The 24,862-nt window shown below is 38.1% G+C and overlaps 1 protein-coding gene across 5 annotated transcripts in view; it reads right to left on the bottom strand.

Annotated features, from left to right (window-relative positions):
- FYB1 (FYN binding protein 1) overlaps window positions 1-24,862 on the bottom strand; it is a 73,467-nt gene that overhangs the window by 18,516 nt on the left and 30,089 nt on the right. For all 5 annotated transcript variants that reach the window (XM_026058119.1, XM_026058115.1, XM_026058117.1 and 2 more), the window contains 6 exons: window positions 9,098-9,278; window positions 6,985-7,043; window positions 6,046-6,065; window positions 5,222-5,268; window positions 3,677-3,797; window positions 1,867-2,023 (listed from right to left, as the gene is read on the bottom strand). In XM_026058119.1, coding sequence (XP_025913904.1) covers window positions 1,867-2,023; window positions 3,677-3,797; window positions 5,222-5,268; window positions 6,046-6,065; window positions 6,985-7,043; window positions 9,098-9,278 — 585 coding nt within the window. The remainder of the gene's footprint in view (window positions 1-1,866; window positions 2,024-3,676; window positions 3,798-5,221; window positions 5,269-6,045; window positions 6,066-6,984; window positions 7,044-9,097; window positions 9,279-24,862) is intronic.

The following is a 24,862-nucleotide window of genomic DNA, read 5'->3' on the forward strand; positions in this document are numbered from 1 at the left end:
AGAGCCAGTTTTAAAGCTCATTGTGAACTGCTGAGTGTAACAGAAGGTTCAGAATCAGTATGATTGAATTGTTTTGTATCTCTGAAGACTTTAATAGAAATATTTTATTCCAAACAGCCTGACCTGGAGCATCTACACACATGCAAATTCCAGCTCTGTCTCAGATATCCCCCCAAACCCTCCTCAGCTGGTGTCAAGTTAACAGCACCTGTATTTGCTTCTCAGCTACAGTAGAAGAGTTTACTGTGCAGACTTCAGGGAGCAAGGCTGGTGCAAGCTCCTTTTTGTCAGCTAATCTTGGGACCACTGCAGTCTGGGGGCATAATTTAGGATGGTCCCTGACATAAAGATCCTGACAGGTCACTAGGAGGAAGAAATTCTTTGTTTGCATGGATTGTGCTTTGGGCTGGCAGACACTGTGGAGCTACCTTGCTGTTCCCTTGGAGCTTCACTAAGGGGATCTGGTTACCATCCTGAGCACACTGGCTTGGGAGAAACTTGAAGCAGAGCAGTTGGCCTGAAATTGGGAACTCTTTCTCTGAAGCAGACATGCTGCCTGCATGAAAATGGGGCATGAATGTATTTTCTCAAAGGGAAAAATGCTCACGTGGTTCTTGAGAATGGAAAATTCCCCATTCTGCTACTTCAGAACAAGCCCTGGTGTGCATCCCCTCAAATCTTTACCTGAGCTTCTTGTGAAAAATAATTAACTAGATTTAATTACTGATAGACCCTTGGGGGAAAATCATAAATACCTTTTTTTCCTCACTTTATTTGAATTATCATAACTGATTTTCCTCTATTGCTTGATCTCCTTTTCAGCCTTTCCATTATTGACCTGTGAACACTTAAGGCTGAAGCACTGATGAAACACCATGGGCTGTACCTTTAACCCTTACCGCTGAGAAGTCTGATACAGCTCATGATTTTGCTGAAGCAAACATCAGTTTATGAAAAGCCAGTGTAAATTAATTAACTAACTGCATGTGCTCAAGAAAATACCCTTCCCCCAGCCTTCACTGAGATTTGTTTCCCACTTACAAAATGATCCAAGCAAAAGGCTTATTTCCAAAACACCAAAGCATGTCTTTTTACAGCCAGTACTACAAAGTTCTCAGGAGGTATTGTCCAATTCTATATGTATGAACTGTATTACTGAACTTGATTGTCATTCTAGTGTCCTTAAAAATCAAGCAAGTGCTTTTAATGCTTTTTGGTGATTTTAATGATTTTTATTGATTTTATGGATCAGTCTTTTAATGTCTTTGCTGTAACTCAGGAGCCAGATCATCAGGACCCTACCATACTCATAATATCCACTGATGTAATTTGTACAAGTAGAAAAACATCCTGGTTTTCAAGATTAAAAAAAAGCTAGAGATCGGTGAGAAAATCCTCAGTTAAGAGTTAGAATCTTTCCATAAGAACAGGAACAAGATATACTCTTAAAACAAGGCCTTATATTCTCTGGTTCCATGTTAAGTACACCAATTTTATTTTATTTTTAGAACAAAGATATGAAAAAAGCCAACATCATTACTTGCACAGACCCAAATTCTAATGCCAATTCGAAGTCTGAAGGACACTGAATTACCTCCCAATAGGTCTAGGAAGATCCCAACATATTGTTCCTAATTTATTCTAGTGCTTCTAGATGTTACATTAGGTTGAACAATAACTTTCTACAATGAACTGAGCCCCACATTCCAGGTAAGCACAGTGGGGTGAGTTGTGGTAATTATTTCCTTTGGTGGCCAGTGACTCAGCCTTGTTAATGCTGCTCCTTGGTATAATGCTGTATGCGTTCTCACGTTTGCTGTCACACAATGAAAACATTCAGGAGCGAAGTGAAGAAGCAGAACTTACAAGATCCTTTTATCCTGCCCAGCCACTTTCCTTCTGGGTTGTCTGTGAGGCGAATGATTTCAATCTGATCCCCCTGTTTGACAGTCAGCTCATTCTTTCCTCCCTTGTAGTCAGTACAAGCTCGTGCCTGATGAAGGACTTGAATGGGTCCCATTAACTGCACAGAAGGAGTAACAAAATAAATCACAGATGTGAAAAAAAGGAATTCTTTCTCAAACATTCAGGCAAAAGATAAAATAATTGCAATGATGATTATTTGTTTCTTTGCCATTTAAAACACTCTAGGCAAATAAACGGGCATCCTTCCTATCCCCAACTACACAATTTAAACTAATAAGCAAGGATGAAAAGAGAGGACTACAACATAGCAATAAAGCAGCTAAAGGAGTGATTGGCAAAAGCACAGAAATATTAACACTAAAACCAACAGGTTAACCTGTGAAACCTTTCCTCACAAAACAGACATGTATTTATTCCAGTGGGCAGTTCCATGTAGTTTCAGCAGGGCTACTCATATGAATAAATATTCATAAACATAAACAAGCCTACCACATAATGTTCTCTGTTTACAGTTCTGCTCTATAAATGATCCCACAAGTACCCACAAGAGATGATCATACCGTTTACTAGAATTCAGGATTCTCTGTGATATCTCTAGTATATGTTACAGAGAAACCCCTTTTGACTTTAATGTCTGTGGCTTTCAGATATATGTGGCCTTGTGGATGTGGCTGTGGACAATTATAGACTAGTTCAGAAATATCTATCCCTGTGTAGGTGGCAATGAGAAAGAAAATGTGCACTTACATACATTTGCTTGCATTTAAGAATAATATCATATTTTAATGTCCACAAGAGAGCAGTCTGCAGTCTGAAATCTTTCAGTGTGCTAATGCCTACACTTCACAGAATTGGTCTTTTCAGACTCGGGAGAAGTCTCTATCAAGGAGACTTGGGGCCAACACCCTGAAAAACACCACCTAGACCATACCGCTATTATTTACTATTAGTATTTTTTTATTATTTGCTCCTCAACTCATGTCAGTCTCTCCACAGCAGACCAAGGCTATGAAGTAGGAGAATTCCTGTGGCTTTACTGTGTACAGAGCATAATAGACAGGGAGAGAAACAAAACCACCCACTACACACAATGAAACTGGAAGGAGCATAGCAGAGGATTATGAACAAGCACTGGCTAATAGAAAATGATTGGCAGATTTGCAAACTGTGGGAGCATGCTGACCATCAGCTACATAAAAAATGATATAAAACAGAAAGAACTGGCTTGTTATTTAGCCTCTAGGCTTTGACAGTGACTGTGACTCCCCTACACGTGTGCTATTCTTTTCCTTTCCCTTTAGCCCCTTTAGGCTGGAGACCTAGGCAACCAAGCAATGTATTGCTTTTTAACGTTGAGTTCTCTTGAGGGCTGGGTCCTATTGTACCTGGCTCTAGTTAAGCAAAAAACACTAAGTATATGGGTTCCAATTCCCACTTTTGATGCTATTCTAGTGATGTAAAAGGGTTTAAATAGAAAAGTAAAGGGACACTTCTTACAGCTTTTTTACATAGAAAGAACAGAAGGGCATTTAACAGAAAATGTAATTTATAAGCACTGAAATCTCTTTGCAATCAATACAGAGTCTGAAATCAAGCATATGCCAAACATAAAAAGGGTTAAATTAAACCTTTAGTCAGAATTTATCCAGGTTCCTGAACTATCTGAAGCTGAAGACTGTACTCTAARTTGGACAAGGCTAAATAATGCTTCTCACATATCCTTGTCTGGATTACAAAACAAAGAGCTTACTTTGAACTTCTTCCTGATTTCCTGTTCTTTCTTTTCTTTTTCCTTTTGTTCTTTCTTCTCTTGGTCCATTCTTTTCTTTTCTTCCTTGTCCCGCTTCTTCTCTTTTTCTGTTGATGTCAATCTAAAAATGCATTGCCGGGACTGAGTGTAGGGGTCAACAAAGGTCAACAAAGAACTAGGAAAAGACTTCTCCCAGTGAAATCAAAGACACATACGCTATACCCCAATGTGGCTGGTCTACAACAGAGGAAAGAGCCCCTTCTCTTATTCTACATACATAATTTAAACTGGCTGTCCTCAAGATGACAGGATGCCAGAGGGTTCTCTGAAGGTAAGAGACTGGCTCTGCAAGTACCTGTCCAAGCATCTCTGAGCTAATTTTAGCAAGCAACCTTGGAAACTGATAGCAGTCTAGGTGCTGTGGCACTGGCTGCAGCTGCTAAATATTTACTGGGGCCATCAATGGTGGCTGATGCAGTCTGGACTGAAGCCTGAGCAGMCACAACTGGACTGCTGTTTTAAACCTAACTGAAAGCTATTCCAGCTATGTTTATGCAAGAGGCAGTCACTCTTCTGAACTGCATCATTAACGTGCCTAACATGCCAGAGTACATTGCCTGCTGTGCGTTAGATACTGGATGGTACTGAGATGTGGGCCCTGGGATGTAGTTAGGACTATAGCTGAGTTTTGCAGGTTGCTGTCAACAGTTTCTCTGGAAGAACTGTGCTTTATAAACTCTATGGAACTGATCTGAGTAAGGCTCCCTCCTCTTCTTTTTTCCATCCTTCTGCTAAACTGATATGCTCAAGTTCAAAAAATATAGTGAATGAGGTTTGCTTGTTTCAGTTGTTTACTTTCTAAATTATCCATGTTCATAGGCAATTCAACAATAAATTACTGTTGAAAGTCATTTTACATCAGAAACAAGGTATCATGGTGTAGGAATTTTAGATTGTTATTTGTGCCAAAGGAATGAGTGTTTTCCTTTGTGTCTTGTCATACATGGAATCCCATACATTGAGACTTCAGCAGGTTGAGAGACTCAAAGTGAGGGGCTAGAGGCAGAAGACTGTGAGCAGGGTTCACATTTTGGCTCTGTAGTTATGCCAGGGGACTCACACCATGAGAACTGTAAATGCAGCAGCTTTTAGGAGTTCTAAGTACTTTTATCTAGAAAACAAGAAAAATAACCACAACTAAACAATCTATCTGGGGCCATAGTATCTAGGGCCTGAACTTATTTTTCCTCACAGGCTGTAATTCCAAATAGTGAGTCAGACATGTTCCTAAGATCAGAAGTCAGACACTTCTGTTACCTAGATCACAGCAATTACATGATTTTATTGCAAGAATTTTTCCACTCCAGGACATATCACATCTAAGTGGGAAATAACCTGTGAACACCTGACTTTCTCTAGGTAAAATGGATGAACAAATTAATGCCTGGCAGGGACTTTCATCACACTTCTGTGCCAAAAGAAGCACCTTGTTAGCAAGCCTTTGGTAATAAAGATACAATAGGCTATACAGTTTAAAATTACTACCTGACGTTATTTATGTCTTCATACATTTCTTCAGCACTTTCTTGGCCCTGTAAGAAAAATGCAGTTTTCAATGGCCTAAATACATTTGGAGTGACATGAAGAACATGGACCTGCTATGTAAACTTCATACAAACTATATAAAACATTTAAAGCAAAATGTAAACACAAATTCATTTAATCTTTCCAAACCCAGGTTACTGCATTATTTAAACTCACTATATGTGAGTTCTGACTTTGTTTTTACCATACCACAACTATAAATTTCCGGATTGTTACCATCACAGTAGTATATTCATTTAATCCAAAGTGGATGCTTTAGCTGCAGTGTTAGTTCTGGAAAGACCATATCTGCACTGATGATTGCACTGTCACGAAGAGATGACAGGGTTAGCAGCAGGTAAAACGGAATGCTAGGGATCCAAATGGAACTCAGATTAAGGTCCCAGAGACTGTCTTAGCCCTAATACAGACAAGTACTTAAAGACACCAAGACAAACCTGTGCTGACCGGAAACCAGTGATATATCACTGGAATAAAATAGGGCCCTTGTTTCTGGAAAATTTTGGAAATAAAATGTCAGTGGAAATAGAAGTTTTTTTAAATCAGTTTTTGGTGTCTAGCCAGCTTTAATAAGTAGTTCCAGCTTGCTCTGCGTACCCAGTTTTATTTTTGTCCTTCACAATAAGTGCTTCTGCAATTTACTGGCAAAATACTGGATTAATTCTGCAACAAATTTTCTAAACCATTGAAATGATTTTACTAAATTTGCAAGTTTGTACTAAAAATGATAAGTTCTTCAGTTTATCATGGATGGTAACACTTACCTCTTCTATATTTTCATGACCTAGATGACCAAAAGTAAAAACAGGGTATTAACTTTTGCTATAGAGAAAAAAATTCATTCTAGTGCTAACTATTTACAAATTGCTGATAACACAGGTTATATTAACTAGAAATATATGCAGACTCCTGCCTTAACATGTCCATTTAATTAATTGTTAAAAACCTAATAAATCATAACAGACCACAAAGAACTTTCTTGCACCAGCCCCACAATTGAATAAGGAGGTCAAGGGTGCATCTACTAAGCCAGGCTCTACCCTGGACTGCAGGAGAAGAGACTCTGTGAAGCTGCTGCTTCCTCCTTGCTCTGCAGGTAGTTGGGTAGGAAAAGAGCTTGGGCTTGGTTTCAGCTCCACAGCCCACATTGCTGTACAGTGAGGATGGCCAGCACACTAAATGATGCATACTGTGCCTGGCACAGACTGATCCTCCCTAGGAGAGATCAGAAGGCAGACTGAAATTCTTTGTGTCACAATCTGCTTCTCTGGCTGCTCCTGGCACAGCACTGCTACTCACTGCCTCTTATTCAAGGCAGATCACAAAGTGATGTTGAAAGCACAATCAACAAATTACTTTTTTATCAATCAAGTACAAAACAATGCCTGTTCCACCAGAACACACAACTTTAAGTCAGAGCAGCATTCGTTTTGGATCAGATTTGAAAATCTGGTAATTTAACACATCCTGGTATATTCCAACCAAAAAGAGGGGGGGCAGAGAAGATATTTAAAGCACTTCCTGAGAGTCTGTCATATTAATTATAGAACAGTTAGTGTTATGAGACAACCTTCTTCACCCATTAGACTGCAGTAACAGCATAATTAATTACACAAGTCACTTATGAATACAATATGCTTTTGCTTATCTTATAAATGCCGTATGCCCGCAGCTTTGTGTATCTGCTGTTAATTAAAACGTACCCTTCTTATTCTGTGAATCAAACTCAACATCATCATAATTTTCTTCACTGTCTGGACTTCTGTAAATATGAAAAAGGGAAAATGTGAAACCTATGAAGATGGTTTCTATGACTGCATTTTCATTTACCACTGTTTTGATACTTTTTTCAGTTATTTTAGACAACGGCTGGGCAGTCTGTTGAGTCCTATATGCTACTTAAGTACCCATGAGATTCTCTAAATTGTTCTTCCTGACAGTGACTTGATTTTTTACACAGGGAAACCTTGATCCTCAGTATAAAAGAAGAAAACAAATGAGCCAAAGGTGATCAGATACCATGGAGATGAGTGTGGTATGACAAATATAATAGACAGATGGGCTGACTGAATGGAAAGAATCTGTTGGGCTTTTTAGCCATCTTTGCAGGTGCAGGCTTCTTACACAATGCATAAGCAGAACACCAGACTTTTGCATGACATTATATATAAGACTTGCTCCTTGACTTACACAGCGTAAAGTCTAAACAAGGGACAATAGAAACAATGGGAGAAGGTTAGGCCGGGTAGAAGGGCTCTGATGTTAGATTTAAAACTTCTGTTGAACTGAAAGGAGTAAGAAATTGAAAATTTATTTAATAATAAAATTACGGATTTTAAATTTTATAATACTTAAAAGAAAACTAGGSCTGACAGGTACTACCGAGGAAGTATAATCTAAGAAAGGACTTGAAAGTGAAAAGCGATCTTATTAAAAAGAAAAAAATTGGCCTGATGGAGAAAGCTCTGAAATAGAAAGGGGGAAAGAAAAGGTGTCAGCATCGAGGCATGCATTTTCAGCAGAGGAAGATGCCCAGAGGGCGTGAAGGACCAGAAGAGCAAAACGGCAAGCTAGAGGTAAGTTTTGCACATTCTGGAAGGCAGAGAGGGAAAGCCTGGGTCTGAAGCATTTGGCAAGGAGCTTGGCCAGGAGCGTTTCTCCAGGGGCCGTGGGAGCTGCTTTAGGTTACCTGCGCTCTGGCCACTAGATGGGGCAGGAACTGCAGTTTCCCAGGAGCCGCCCTCCCCCCCCCCCCCCGGCTGGGGCGCATAAGGCGCTTTTAGGGGGGCCGTTTCCCACAGCTGGGAGCACAGCAGCATATTTAGATCGACGTTGTCACATCATCAGTACCAAAGTATGGTATGTGTGGCCACACGAAACTCTCTGATGTCTTACATAGTCTCTCCATGTACTTGCAGGAAGCTGCTGGCCACAGAGCTGGTCATTGTTCCTGGTCACTCTTCAAACTAGTCCCCCCTGCTTTTAACTCTTTGCTGCTGGAGGGTTTGCCTTTCCTGCACTGCTTTTTGAAGAAGGATGAAGAAAGGAGAACAATGTATAATGGGGGCTTCAAATGTTACGGTAGCAGGCCACAGTTCATCTCGTGGTGGTTTCACAACCAATGCCTCCGTTCCTCAGGCTTGCAAAATGGCTTCCTGAATAGCAGGGTGTCTACTGATAGACTTGACTCCCCTGCCTTCTTCTCCCAGAAGAGCGCTGGGGAAAGGTTCAGTTATTGCTACAACTGATTTTCAGCAAGGGTAGGAAATCTTTGTACCCATCTGGAGTATAAAACCTGGCAGAATCTCCCCTTCCCCCCTCCCCCCCACATTACTTGATTACCTGCAGAGCAGGAAAAAGTGTTCGCTCCCATATTACAGGTAAGAAGATTTAGGACAACAACTAAATAGATGGAGGGACCAATCTAATAAAAACTAATTCCAAACAGGCTAGGGCTGGTGTAGGGCAAGCAAAGTGGTATGAGAGCTGAACATAAGAAAACACTTCTTTACTGTGAGGGTGACTGAACATTGAACAAGTTGTTCAGAGAGGTTGTGGAGTCTCTATCCTTGGAGATATTCAAAAGCTCACTGGACATGGTCCTGGAACATTCTCTAGCTGACCCAGGTGGAGCAAGGAGTTGGACGAGATCATCTCCAAAGGTCCCTGCCAACCCCAGTGATTCTGTGATACTGTGATTCTGAGCTCATTCCCCCAGAAACCTGGGAGACAGTCTTTACCTGTTACTGCATGAGCAAAGCAATAGGCAGAAAAAGGTGGGAAAACAGGGACTTGCAGATTTTTATGCTCACTTACGTTGTTTCAGAGCAGGCCTTGCTGTTTCTGGGAGGCAGGCTGGGGGCCGCTGGGGCCTGCAGTGATGGGTGAGAGGCTGGTGGAAGAGGTGGCAACTGTGTGGCACTGTGTGGTGGAGGTACAGGTGGGGAGAGTGCTGCTGAGGAAGGCACTGGCTGTTTAAAACCTTCTTTTCTCGGGCCTGAAAATAACAGAACAGATTAATTTATCAAGTAAACAGCTCAAGGCCGAAGATAAAAACTCCCTGTTTACATGGATACTCTCCAGAGCAAATATATATTGTTGAATCTATTGCTTAGATATATTTAGTTCCTTAACTTAGCAATGTCAAGAGCCTCTGCTCAGAAGAACTTACTACTTTCAGCAGACCTTGAAATTGTCTTGCCAATACATGAAAAACACACAAAAACATCAATTTATCCAGTGTATAAGCTCTTGTAGTTTAAAACTAAATTTCCATTTAATTCTGCAAAGTTTGCAAAGACCAGCTGCGAAGTGTCACATGAGCACTGATRCAGTCTTGCTGGAGTTTTTCTTGGTCAGAGACAGAGTTTAAAAGAAAGGGATGAGAGAGGAACAGATACTTGGCATTAAGAGCTGTACAGGTCTTTGTATATCATCAGATATTTTTGTCATGTAGGTTGTGAAAGACTGGATTCAATTTTCTACACTAGCAAGCCTATACTAGAGAAGTGGCTGTTTGAGAAGCTACGCTCTCAACAAACAGGTGCAGTCTTAAAAACAAGATGAAGCAGTGCACCAGACACAGAAGCCATAATTTCGTGTGTGGGCTGATGCGCACGTGTACTTCACCGAATTCGTGCTCAGCGTCCAAGCCACAGTGAAAACCATAGCAATGCTTACATTTTGTTTCTCTGGGAGTTTGCATTCAGGGAAGTTATGCACATACAACCAAGTGAAATCAGTGCTTGGATGCATGGACGTTAAACCTAAAATTCTGTTTTAAGTATTACTAGTGGATTTAAAGCTACCCAGAAAGAAAAGCCCTAGCTGTCCAACAAAATCTAAGGGAGAGGAGGGAAAGGAGCAGAGTAGAGAGGAGAGGAGCAAATTCACAGTTCAATTAAACCAATAGCAATCTAAAAGAATCTCATTGTCTTCTGTAGAGTTTCTTCAAGTTCACACCTGTATAATGAAGATTACAATCTTGTGAAGAAAAATTAAACTTCACACCATTAGAAAAAGTGGCTTAAATACAGAAGAACAAAAAAATATTTAGTAATGCTTAATATTCAGACAAAGTTAGTAAAACTACTGCAAGAGCTTTCTTTAGCTATTTGGGAGTCTGAAATTCCATGGAACAAATTCCACTATAGCTTGTATTTTCATAACTTTTCAAAGCAATGAAGAAACTTTAATGCATGAACAAAAATATTAGGAGTCTTATCACCTGTCCCTTTGGGGATAATGACATTGTTTTTATTTTAATGTCTAATAAGCAAGAAACGTAATGAGATGCCAGAAGCCCATTCTGCTAGACACTGAACAAACACAGGACTAACAAAACAGTCTTTGCCCCATTTCTTCATGAAATGATGACTATCTAAGAAATAGTCAAGAGACCACTTATGGCTAGGGATGTGGAAATACAAAGAAATGATGAGTCAATATTGTTTAATATAATAGTCAATAGCAACAAAACTTTCACTGGTTTTTTTTATAGGCAATGTTGGTAAATTCTTTCTGAGCAGCTTTGTCATGTGCTAGCAGAGTGGCCTGATAGGAAAGAAAAAGATGACAAAACAGGGCACATGATTCTTTCTGAAGGAGAAGTGTTTTTTTGGGGTAGACAGGAAAGGGGAATCAATAACTATTGGAATGCATTTCCACCTGTCACACGGAAGTCAAACCAAAATTCCCAAGTCTTGACATTTTTCTACTTACTAACAAAGAGCTCTGAAGTCTGTGGATAAATTGGATTTCATGGCTCCCTGGAGCAACCTGTCAACGTACATGTCAACAACAGATAATTTTAACCCTAGTAATTTACTTCATTATGCAAACAACATAGTACTAGAATCCCAGCCCTGCAGATTACACAGGTGAATTCATGGGTATTTTTGTTAAGGAATGTTCATTTTCCAAAATCAGATCCTTACAATTTAAGATATGCCAAGATTAAATTTGTATGTTGTCACAGATTTTAAAGCCAAAGGTATAATTTTACTCAAAAGTGTAACTCAAAAGTCATGTGAAATAATGCTTTCACTTAGTACTGAGACATCTGCATCAGSAATAATGTATGCCAGCTGGAGAGAGACCAAAGAAGAACAGTGAGAATGATCAGAGGTCTAGAAAACCTTGTCTGATATACTGGAGATATTGAAGAAATTGTGGTTGTTTAGGCAAAGAAGATAAAACTGAGGTAGAACAAAATAAACACTTCAAAGTTTCTGGCAATGAAGAAAGGGGTATGTATTTTTTTCACATCCGTGGTGGAGAAAGGAAAAAGTAATGTGCTTAAAGGGCAGCAATATGTGTTAGAAAGCATTTTCTAATTATGAGAGCAGCATTTCCAACACCTGAGATCTATTTTGAACAAGTTGTATAAACTTGTGGCAGAAATAAGCATAGTATAGCTGTTCTTACCCTGGGCATAGGGACGGACTAGATGACTTCTTTACATGTCTTCCAATGTCCTGTACTTTACAAGACATTGTGAAATATACTTGTCATGTTTAAACATATTGAGCCCAATAGCTAAAGATCATCTAATGCATAATTTTGACTAAAACTTGTCTTCCAGAAAGCTATCCTACTTGTTGAGGAAGAGAATCTATCGCTACAGAGTTTGTTTTACTAAGCTCCCACACTGTTAAAATCTGCATCTTGTTTTTTTTCTTAACCCTCTTTAAGGGTTCAGCTTCTGTTACTTTTATTTCTAACTTTGCTTACTAGAAAAGCCTTTCTATATCCACTGTTTTCCACTCATAAACTATTGATACCACTGAACTTAATTGATATCTCAGATTTCTTTTTGATAACTTTAAAAGACTAAACTTTTTTAGTCTCATTTTAAGGCATTTCCTTCATCTCTCAACTAATCTGTAGCTATTTCTGTGCTCTCTCCAACCTTTCCAACCCTGCATGCACTTGTTTGCCACATGCAGTGATGAAAATTACAAGTCATTCTTCACCTGGCCRTACCTTTCTGATTGCATCCAGGAGTTTCAGTATTTTTGCCAACGGCCATCCTTCCTTCTGTTTTGGAAGTGCAGATAAGCTTAAGCTTGATATCAAGCCATATCAAGCCATTAGCAAAAGGCATTTTTAAAGCTTTTTAACTGTTGCCATAAGATTCCTTAAGGATAAAGCTCCAAGAACTTAGGGTTACAGGCTGAAAACCATCATGGATTAGACTCTTCTCTGACATCATTGCCCCGACTCAACTGTAGAAGTGTTTAACTGATGCCTGGATTTTTTCCAGAGCCATTATACTGCCTCATTTTGTGTGTATGTCTTACATTTCTTGATTCGGTACAAACATTTGCATTTGAGTAAAGACACACTTTGTTTGAATAATCCAAGATTACAAATGATTGTGCTCTCTCTGCATGACTGCCTGTTCTCATTTAACTCTTTGCAGTCTTTATTTCATCTGCAGACTTTATCAGCGGTAATATCCTATCATTCCAAGGTCACTGATAACAATGATGGATTGCACTGAAGAACTAAGCATCCATGTGTAGTCAAATTCTTGAATTCTTTCAACCYGACTTATATTCTAAACAAAGAATGAAGCCAGAAGGACTCAATTTTCATAAAAACAATGTTAATTGGTATTAATTATACCCTCGATTTTTTGTGTTTTAATAGTGAATCCTATGTCAGTTTTCCATTGTATATTTATATAGTCCAAATACATCGTTGTGTATATGCACAAAAATTGCATGCATAATTACATACATGTATTATGCTATCATACATTTTTACTTCATTGTGATTAGTCTGCGGGACTGAGGAAAAATTCTCCTTTGTATTTCTTTCATCTGATCTCTCTTGAGAGCCAGAGCCAGGCAACAGGAAACTAAGCCAGGAAAGGACATCAGATGCATTTTAGATTAAGTGCTTATTTTTAAAGGGCTGAAAAGCCTGTCCCTTTTAATCTGCATACATTGCTGGAATCTGTCAATTACTAAAGGATCATCATAATGGAAACACTGTTTGTTTGTTTTTTATTTTCTAACTATAGAACTGTCTATTCCCTGCCTTTAGAGGTGTAATTGTCTGCACTTAAACTAACTGAGCCTGCTGTAGGTGTAAAACACTTTAATTCTAATACTGAAAATAATGGGATGAATTAGATAAGAAGGCAACACTCAGTATGAAAAAGCTGTTATAATCAGGCTTATAGAAACAAAGCTATCACAATATTTCAATACTTTTTGTTTCCTGTTTTACTGGAGCATTTCATTTTGACCCTAATTCCATCTTTTTGTGTCTACAAGACACTTAGTACTTAGAGTGAGAGCATAGAAAGGTTCTGTGCTGGTACTGGAATTGGTCAGTTCAGGACACTCATAAATAGAAGTCATATTGAAACTACATCCTGGCTTCATGTGCACCCAAAGCACTCTCACCACAGGAAACAGTGTTAAGGACCATAACTGTGCACTAGCCTTGACCACTAACCCCCTGGTTTCCAAAATTCCTCTTCTCCCTTCTTAGGACACCCAGCTTTTTCAGATTCTGTGCTGCACTGAAGAAACAGATGTAGAAACTGAAGCTGTTAGCATAGAAAAAGAAATAAAGAATGAAAAGGAGTGAGTTCCTTCAAACCTGTGCAGCTGTACAGGAGCTGAGTGAAACATGCTGTAGAAACTGTCCATATAAAGTATCAAATACCACATTACACAGCTATTTGTGGTAACTTCTTTAATGATCCTCAGAGCTCTAGTATTTGCATTAGAGCTGAGCACAAAATACTGCAAAGAAGGCTTGGGGAGCCTTCTCAAACAACTTCTACACATGCAACAACCAAAAGGTCATCTGCATTCTTGCAGAACAGTCGTTCTTCAGGAAGTTCAGGACATTGAAATTGTCTGGATGTATAACTTGTGACTTTGACCCTTGCCATTCCTGGCTTGTGAAAGAAAAGTACCAATGCCTCCTCAGTAGCTAACACAACATCTAGAGAAAGAACCCATCTTCCCTTTCTTGTCCAGATATTCTGTGTTCAACAGCCTCTGGAGAAATCAACCTGAATATAACAGTTCTCACTAATTTCCACACATCTCCTATGTGAACTCAAAGATAAACAAGTAAAAAGCCCAAAACAATCTTAGCTATTTGGAACTCATGTACTCTATGTAGTCACAAGAGTGTGACAACAAATTTCAGGGCAGATGTGAAAAACATCCACTCTCACCATACTAGAACCTTTGGTGGCTGTCATGAGGCGCTGTACTATGCTGTCAGGAGATGCTCATGCCTGAAGCATGTGTGGCAAGATCTGAAGGGAAATCCCAACAGTGCTTGGAGTACTTTCTGGAGGAACACATGCAACAAGCAGCACTGAGGGGTGATAGGAATCTGATGGGAAACTGTACTTTGGCCAGGACTACTTCTCCCTGGTCCTTTTCAAAGACATAAAATAAATTGGACTCATGTGCAAGGTGTTACAAGCTCAAGTCTGACAAACCTGAAATGATACAGGTCTATTTATTCCCTTCCTAAATACAAGGGTGTCTCACTGCTTACATGAGAAATTAAGTCATAGATGGAGAACACTATCTCATTGTGAACATCTGTAGAACAGCAGCAGTCAGAGAAAACATATTTTTAAGCGCACATACCTACAATTCAATGTCCTTTGTTTGAAGATGCCAACCCTGCTGATCAATTCGACCTATATTTCAAGAGTATGTGATTCCTTGGCACTAAGCTTTTACATGGCAACAAGAGTTAATTTCCATTATCTCCCATTAAGTAGGAAACTATACCATTCTGGCAAATGATGACCTGGCTTCAGTTACTCAACTTCTGTCACATCTTGGCTTGACTGCAGCAATAATGTGTACCTGCTTTTAAAGTCATTAGTGCTTAAGAAATTCCAGCTTATTCTGAACAACTGTAGCATATCTCCTCAGCAACACAATCATCTCTTGAAAATGCATTAACCTACCCTCCATTCTCTACACAGCAGAGACTTAGCTACAGAGACTTAACTCTGAGTTATGGTTAATGTATCAGGCTCTAGCATCTAGGCCATCCATTGCTTTGTCCCAGAAATTTCTGGTCCAAGATTGCATGCTAAACAAAACTGGAGCTGAATAGCAACACGTACCTCACCACCTTCCATTTCAAATTCACTCTGATTGCACCTACTTCGTCATGACTACATAGCAATATACGTATTTAAGAAACTCCTTTCCAGAACAAGAAAGTCCCTTGCACATTTCATGGGAAAGAAYTGTTTCTTCAATTTGTATCTAAAGAGTAGACCATCTCCCTCTTTCTTTAGTCTAGAATATGACATTTGACAAGACCTTTTTCCCTTTGATCACTGATCCAGTGAGCTAACGATGAGATGTCAACCCCTTCTGCTTTTATTAATGTAAAGAAAAACTGRCAATGATCAGCTACTCCAAGGAGACTCCAAATATTCTGCAGGAAAAAAATGTTTGGAATTTTACATTTCTCAATGTATGTCATTAGTTTTTATAAAAAAGGACTTTTGAGGATTTTTCAAGCAGTTACACTGTTGGTCAAAAGTTTGACATTTTGAAAGAAACATTCTTTAAAACAAAATGTTTTTGAGCTACTCTATTCCACAGGTGTGAGTGTTGCTGTGTCAAGGTGGGTCCTCAATCCTTTACACATCTGTTGCTCCTTCTGTGAAACTGTTTTGTAACATTACATGTGTGAATCATCTGCCTTTCCTCCAGTGTACATGCAATTTGTGTAAAATCAAGGAGCATCTGGAAAAAACAAAGAAGATCACAAAGGGTCTGTACAAATGCTGGCAGAGGATGGTGTCAGCTTCTTGAAAAATCGGAGGCAAAGGAAAATGGATAGCAGTTACTGGACTATTCAGGCRTTCCCCTTTCTAAGGTAAGAAAAATATGTTAGCCATGTTAGTCATTTTTGGAAGCAGGAGACTTGATTTTAATTTTGCTGATTTATCACTTGTTGGCTGCAAACATCCACAAAACTGTAAACCTTTAATGGATTTTTATAATATTTTACTGCAATATTTTGCAAATGCAATGCAATGTTTCAGTTTTACTGYAAAACACCATTTCTACGTGCAAGATCTGGGAAGTTTTCTGGGTTTTACAGTGAGTTTGCTAAGAAACTGCAGCAAGGTTTGTAGCAGCTGATCACCCACTTCCTACTTTATTCATAACTTGCAGAGAGCTGTTCTGTGCTCTGCTTCCCTAACCCGCATGTTCATTTAGATATATGCCATTATTCTAGGTTTCACAATTATGCTGCTTTGGAGCTGCTCAAAGTAAACAGCTAAACTTGCAAAATTACTGAAGCTCAGTCCTTTTGATTATGCTATTGTCAGACATCTTATAACAGCAGAGACTCTAAGACCACTGCTCATGCCACGAAAACAGAAATTGCAAAATATTTTGATTATTGTCCTCCTTGAGTCCAGATGCTACTTTAAGGAATGCCTGGGTGCAACCTTTTTTCCATTTTTTTTCTTTTATTCTACTCAGCTCTTCTGCCTCTGCTTAGTCCAGTTAGATGGTAAAGCTGCGTTTTTCAGCTCTATACAAAGGAAATCACCTCCCACAAAAGGGGAATTCTTCAGCACAGGTCTCCATCCGTTTTAAGATCACTTTGYTGATACTTGCTCATACATTATGAGCAACATGATCAGAGCAGATGGAGAATTTGTTTGTCCCTCTTTTTTATGCAGAACTTGTCATTGTTCTCAGTTGGGAAATCTTGTTTCCAGAGCAATTGCACAGACTACCTCAACGTTATTAAATATCTGGCACCTATTTGATGTCTTATATTCTCAAAATGACATAGGGACACTKCCAGACCGCATACTGACCAGAGGGTTTTTCCCATTTTATGTGAGAATGTACAGACATACAGGTGAAGGATAAACAACATCAGAAAGTGGGCGTCTAAATCTAGATTTAAGGCTGACAATCAGAAAAATACTAAGCACATATGTAATCCTGCTCCCAAAAGAAAAGAGCCTTCTGGTGACTAAATATGTGGCTAGATGTTCAGAACACTTAGTCTGTTCAGTGCTGACTGGCAGGAGGGAAGTGATTGCAAACTACCGATGTGTAAGCATATGCAGAGACCTGTCCTTGAGGGACAGTACTAAGGGAGAGCACAGAATTAACTCCCCTTTGAGCTGACAGATAAAACTTTTCATTGTCTGATGAGCAACTGTAACAATTCTTTTTTTAATGAGAAATATTTATAAACATGAGTCAATTAACTTTATATTGTACAGTTGTCACTTCATATGCAAAAGAAAAAAAAGGAAGTATTCAGAAATGGAGGGCAAGTAAGATAGCAAAAGCTTAAAATAAATCAGTATATTTGAAAGAGAAGGCAAAAGAAAATGTGTGTGTGAAGGCAAAGGCAAGAAAAAGAAAATGTACTGGAACAAATTTACTTAAAATGTGACMATATATTTCCAAAGCAACAAATTGATGGAGGGTTGATAATTTCATTAACCTATTGTTCAATTTGAAAAATATTTACATCATTAGCATGTAGTTCTAGTTAAAAATTAGTCATATGAGTATAAATACTGATACTCTATACGAAACTTCAGTTATGTAAAAAATCTCACACAACAAAGCTTTGCATTCAAATCATGGGTTTTTGCACACTTTCTCCTGAAGATCTGCAAACAAGGAACATCATTGTTCCAAATGCATACAGTCTAGGAGGGTCAACATCAGAAATGTTCATTAACAAAATGAATCTTTTAGGATAAAGTTAATTTTAGAATAGCATTGGAGAAGCTTCCTAATAGCTTTACTATGAAACGTTTAATACTTTTGTTTGTCTTTACCAGTGTTGAATATTTACTTTAGTATTTAATAATTAAGATCAAAAATTTCAAGAATGACTAGCAGTTTTATATAATGAACTATCTGGATGCCTAACTTAATAAACCTTAAAAGAATATGATTTTTGGAATCCAAATAAAAATAACTTGATGAAAATCATGTTTTTGAAAAATATCTTGACTGGACATAAAAGATTTAAGCATAAGAGGTTACTGTCTTTCAAAATAGGAGTTATATAAATCTGTTATATAAGCCTGCATCACTTGAGAAAAAAAGGTTCTCATACCAATTTCAGTGGRAGGCTATGTATAATTATGTTCAATGTAGATAGCCATCTTCTCCGATAACATATCTGACTAAATCCTACAAGAACTTGTTCTGAAAATCTGAGAAAAAGAAATTAAAACAAATGTTCACATTGGTATTTCACATTAAAGTAGATTCTCAAAAGTATTCCAAAAAAAGGTAAAATCTGAGCTTTCAGTTTAGTTTAGATTTGTTTTTACTGCGGTCATTTTTAATGTTCTTTCTTTCTTGTGCCCTTGAGAGGATATTTTATAAAAAGAAAATTATTAACATTGCTCGCTAATAATAACATTCTTGCTTAAAAAGTTCTGTGTGAGCCTTTGGAAGGATGAATACAAAATAATAAGAGTAAAACTTTATATAAATTTTAGGAAATTTTTAGAAGAAATTATGGAATCAGTGATAATCAGATACTGTCCCCTATCTCAGACKTGTGAAACCTCCAGCCAGAGGTTGTGGCTGTTTCTAGATGATATCTGAGGTTACTTAAGGGAAAGTAGGGATTATATGTGCCTTTCCTTGACACTGCCCTTCCAAGGACTGGAAGTCAGCTAAGATGTAAAAGGGAACAGACACAAAGAGCACACTGTGATATCCTGGAGGATATCATTTGGCAGAACTTGACCAGAGGAGTCTTCTCACCTAAAACACAGACAGAGCGACCAATGTGAAAGCAAATGTGCATAAACTACTACTTGAATCTAACAACCATTTCTTGTGGCAAAAATGCCAGCTTCTAGCATCAGCASCCAACACTCCATGTGACTCTTAGTTTCGCTTCAGGACAGAATACGGGCTGCAGACAGCCCGGATTGCTCTGCTGGGGGACCTCTTCAGGTTGGAGAGATGCATCATCAGGCTACAGACTAGGGATATGTGTCTGTAGCTCTCCTGTTGGACCTATTTATTTTTGATTCCACTGACAAGCAGAGATTCTTGCTGCCCAGATGAACAGATATACCTGGAAGTTGCTCATGTATTTCCTGTCAGAGTGAACCCAGGCAGTCATTTTGAACAGTCCATAAAACTGTTAACAGTCAAGGTCCACATGCTGAATTTTCTCCTTGACATTATTCAGTTTTTGCTGAAACCACTGTGAAAGCTGCTTAGAAACATCAGCTGAAGGTCTAGAAGTAGTCAGACAAAAATAAGCCTCACATATGCTTCAGGGAAGAAAACAGTTCCTCTCTCCCACAGACTTTCTAGCTTCAGTTAGCTGAATTCAGATCTTAGTGAAAAAAACAGGCTAAATGCAAAGCTAGGCAAAATACTGAAATGATATTATAAAAGACAGGGAAACTGACTCCTATCCTTCTTAATATATTTATGAATTAAACATCTGCCACTGAAGCAGGGAAGCTCCTTTGCTCATCTTTCTTCCTTCTCTGCCCCCATGATTACTGGGTGCCTAATTTACTGCAAGAGCAGAACACTTTCATTTACACCTGCAACTTAAAACTTGCACCCAAGCACGGTTATCATGGACTTTGTCCAGTCTTAGTCACTGCTATTCATATCTATAAATAAGGCTAAACATCCTTAAAAAAACCAACATGCTGCAATCTCTTTACAAAATGCTGCACCCAGTCTCCGCTAGCAACATCATTCGTAATGAATGCCCTCATTCCCAGTGAATGAGTCCACTCTAAGATCCTTTCCTGATATTTGTGGAATTGGCTGCAGCTGCTTGAAAGAACAAATTTTTCTTGTCTGTATGGCCCTGCATCATGTTTGGACTAAGGCTTATTTCTTCAGATTATGTTATTAGTAACTTCATCAGTGGGGAACTTTAGGAGTGTGGGAGATAGACAAGATGGAACAAATTATTGTTCAGAAGAATGACTGTGGGCATTATCAACAATTTTTTTTTCATTTGCACACACAAAAAGCTACTCAATTTGAGTCCCCTATACAGACCAAATCAACCAAAGTTGAATAACATTTCCTAGTTAAACTATTTCCCYTACAGGGAAAAATAAGACAGTGACGTACTATAATTTTTTTGATACCTAGTGGGATACTGAGACAATTCAAAGCAGTTTTAAAACCAGAGTTGTATTAAAATGAATATCAACTGCTGCTAAGTGCTAAGTAAGTGCTGCAAATCTTGCTGCACCAACTCTGACCCACTCGTCATGTCTGTTCCCTTTTGTTTTCTCAGCTGACTTCCAATCCTTCAAGAGATAGGGTCATGGAAAGGCAAAAATAACCCCACTTTCACTCTAAATGTTGCAATTTGAGTTGCAAAAATAGAGAAATAATAATAATCAGGCATGTGCAAACTACAGGAGAATAGATATTTCTCTGCAATGGAAGTAGAAAACACATTTTACTCTTTCGGAAAAGTTGTTAAGGAAAAATTCAAAGCACAGGAGTGCTCAGCCGTCCAGAAAATCAACTGACTTTTTTTTTTTCAAAGGGATTTAGCTTGGGCGCTTAAATATGAAAATATTTGGTCCAGTTTTGTGTAGCTGTCTCAAATTCAAAAATTATGCATGCTGGATAAGTTTTACATTTGCAAATCAGTAAGGAAATATTATTTAGACAATAGAGAGAAATTAAGATTTCCCAGCTGGAAGAGAAACTTGATCACATATCAGACTTTAAATATATAACTATATGCCAAACATTCATGTAAACAGAATACAAGACATTTATTTGAAGCTAGCTAAACTTAAGAACTTTAGGTTTCAAGATACACTCTCCAAAAATTGTACCAGCAATGTGTCCAGAACTTCATAACCACAATATCTTTATGTATCTGTGAAAAAGTATTTTTTCCAGCTGTACCATACATTATTATACAAGCACAAAGTGCCTACAAAGTAGTGTGATGTTCTGGATTCACTGCATTGCTACAATCAGTTGCAAAGCAAATTTTCAGCAAAATATGTAGCAACTTAAAAAAAATGGGAAAATTTTAGATAGCTGATATCATTCTTTTCAAATTCTAACTAAAAATTTTTAATATCATTTGTATTCACATTATTTTCTGAGATGGGGCATACTTCCGAATACTTGTGGCAGTGTTACAGCAGAACTACTCATGTACTATGACCCAAGTAATGTAACCAGATGATAAAGGTTCCTAAGAAGTGTTTCTTTATATGAACCAAAATAGGGCTAGAAAATAACAAGATTTCAAAACCTGAAACAAGAAAACGTAACTTAAGCAGAGAGTAATTACTCAGTTCCACCAGTTTTACTGTTTTTTCTCTGGAATAATTTCCTTTCTCTCTGTCACCTTCCATGATAGTCATAGCTGTCTTTTTTCTTCTCTCCTTAAAAATTCTCCTTATAAGTAGTGGTCTCAATACTTGTCCACAAAGAGTCCTTTTGCATGTGGTGTAATCCCTAACACACTGGGTTGATCTCGCCCCACCCAGCACTGACCCTGCTTGAGGCTGGACCCCGAATTCTACTGCAGCGTACTGTCAGGTGTTTCAGCCAGTCCTCCGCAGAAGTCCACACCTATTCGGCAAAGTCATTAGGTATATACTTCAATTCAAACCAAAAGGGGCCCCACACCAATTTGAATTGCACTGTTAATGTGAATGTATTTGGAATTGCTAATAAGCGATTGTTTAGGTTTATTCAACAGAGTAGGTACATTTGCATTGTTTATCTTCAAAATCTTAGATTGTGAAGTCTCAGCTCAGGCATAATTCTAGCTGGCTCCATGTGATTTAGCACAGTCAGTGGCAGCAATGACCCTAGAATCCATACACAGACTACAGCTGCATACATGCGAAAAATATATTTCTGTGCCTATCATCAATACTATGAAATAACCAATCCATATCTTACTGTTAATTTTCCTACAACCAGATCCTCTGGAAGGCAACAAGTGAGCCATATAAGGCCTAGCAAACAAAAATGGGGCTATTTAGGATCTRTGAATGAACTGTCCTTTGGTGGGTTTTTAACAGATACATTTCTTTCCTTTTTAACTGAAAACACACACTACCTTATTTGAAAGATATTGCAAACCATTGTAGCTAAGGAAATAATCAAGGGCAATGAGTTTAAATACAGATTTGCAATGTTTTTAAGATGTAGTAATTTTTCTGTACTTTTGCTTCCTAGTACACTAGCACAGCAAGTTGTACCCAGGACAATCTTCTCCAGGGAAATACTAAAGATTGCTTTCAATCAAGACTTATTTTGTCTATATTTTGGTTTAGATTTATCCATTTCCTTAGGCAGATTAATAACTTGTCTTCTTAGTATTTTTTCTGGATGGTTATATTAATTTTTAAATTGCAATGATTCCACTTTTTCAGTGCTGCAATCATACTATCAGCTTAATTTGTAGTCTCTCCTCATATTTTAGCAGAAGCGTAGGAGAAATCCTTGATCTTTTAAAGCAAAAACTTCTAAAACTTCAGTGGGGCAGGATATCCTCTATAGTATTAATAGTCATCTTTGCTGCAAGGCTCTTAAAAAAATTAAGCAAAACTTTCTCTCACTGAAGCACACTGAAGGCATGTATCCAGTCACTGTTTATTGAAAAATTTAATCTTAAATGCATATTCTGTAATTATGGTGCATTTATTTATAGTCTGGGAATGAAGATGTGAGCATAAAGCAAACAGATTGAGGGAAAATTAATTCAACTGGTTTGTTAGAACTGACAGATTTATTAATGAAAGATGGCCAAAGAAATAATATTAAAAATTATAAAGGAATTCAAACCTTTTTTGAAACTCATATACCAATCCCATGAGTCAGACAACTTATCTGGGGCCAGACCCACACATGATGTCATTGAACTTGTACCTAGTATGTATGCTGTACAGGATTTCATACTCTGTGGTCTGATTTTCATGATAAATGCACAACCTTKACTGTATTTGAGCTGAGCTGAGGATCTTTCTTCAGTTCTAGGAACTTCAAAATTTGATTGTCCTGGTTTTCGGAGATATAAACTATTTCAGTGCAGAGCTTCTGAAAAAGAATACTTGGGGATCTCTCATATTCAGAGAGGAGGAATATCTCTAGAAGAAAGCTGAAGAGCTTCTACTTTAGTTTCCACTAAAAGTTATGTACAACTACTACTCCAAAGTTTTAGTTGCTGTCAGCAGATCCAGTTAAGTTCTTGACAGACCTACATTGTAATAAATTCGACTTCACATCCGTAATTTTCAGATAAATCAATGGTGGACCAATAGTAATAGACATCAACATCATGAAATCTAATAAAAGATTAGGCAAAAAGACTTGAACATCTTATACTTCAAATCTCCACAGTCTCACTTAAGTGTATTTTTGGCATAGCTTAGAAGTCAAAGTTTAACATTTTAGCTATGTAACAATCAAAACAGAGACATTATATTGCACACAGTTGTCATGCTAGTCTAAAAAAAAATAAAAAAATCACTTCAACACTTCCTTAAGCTGTACAAGTTTTTATGACATGCTATAGTTCACACACACAAACAGTCATCACATACCTTACATACTGCTACCACTACCCCACTCTGAACTGTATTGTTTGATATCATCAACTAGTTTTAGTTTCATCTGTCTTAGAAACAGATGATCTGGCTTAAGTTGCAATTCTTTTTATTGCCTTACACCTTAGTACTGAGCTGCTGTGTAACTTTATCCAATCTAGCAGTGAAGTAAAAAAAGAAAACTGACAGTGACCTTTTCAATCCTGCTTCTGCAATCATATACACACAAGGGTAACTATATTCCAGCAGAGAACACTGGAAATGAGTCATAAACATTTTAATAAAAAACCTGACCATTACCTGAGTGCTCACAAATAATGCATCATTCTAAGGATAATAGAGCCTGTAAATTGGTACTTYTATGGATGAAAATATTCATGAATCAACTTCTAAGGTATTTGACAACACAGTATTTCTTTTGTTTAAAACCATGCTGCATAAACATCAGTGACATCCTGTGATTAAAAAAACCCTCCATTCTTTACAATTTTGGAGGCTGTTATTTCATCTTGCCACAAGTAAGWGCAATAATTGGCTGGTTCTAATGGGCTTTGCCCAGACAGTTAAGACATTCACCATCCTCAGGAGTGGTATCGATTGTTAATTACTTTGCCGATGGAATATTGTGATATCTTTGACAATACAATTCACACTCTGCATTTTCCTTGCTCCTTTTTCTCCGTCTTATCCATTTACACAGCTCAGATAAGTGTATCACTGCATGAGTACACAATACATAGCACAACAGACCCCCAGCAGTGACTGCATACACTACCATAACCCAAATTATAAACTGGGAGATTTCTTTTATAGGTATTCTTTTCTCACTGATTTAGTACAATTGCCTTTCATTTCTCCAACTACAGTTTAAAATCCTGTCCTTAGCAGAAGCCCCGGTGTTGATCATTCATGAGGTAACCGAGGTAATTGCTATGCTAGGGACTCTGAACCTTCAACCGACTTTGTGTGGTTGGCCATCTGTA

This window comes from Apteryx rowi, unplaced genomic scaffold (genome assembly GCF_003343035.1).
Source record: "Apteryx rowi isolate R43461 unplaced genomic scaffold, aptRow1 scaffold_143, whole genome shotgun sequence".
Classification (NCBI taxonomy): domain Eukaryota; kingdom Metazoa; phylum Chordata; class Aves; order Apterygiformes; family Apterygidae; genus Apteryx; species Apteryx rowi.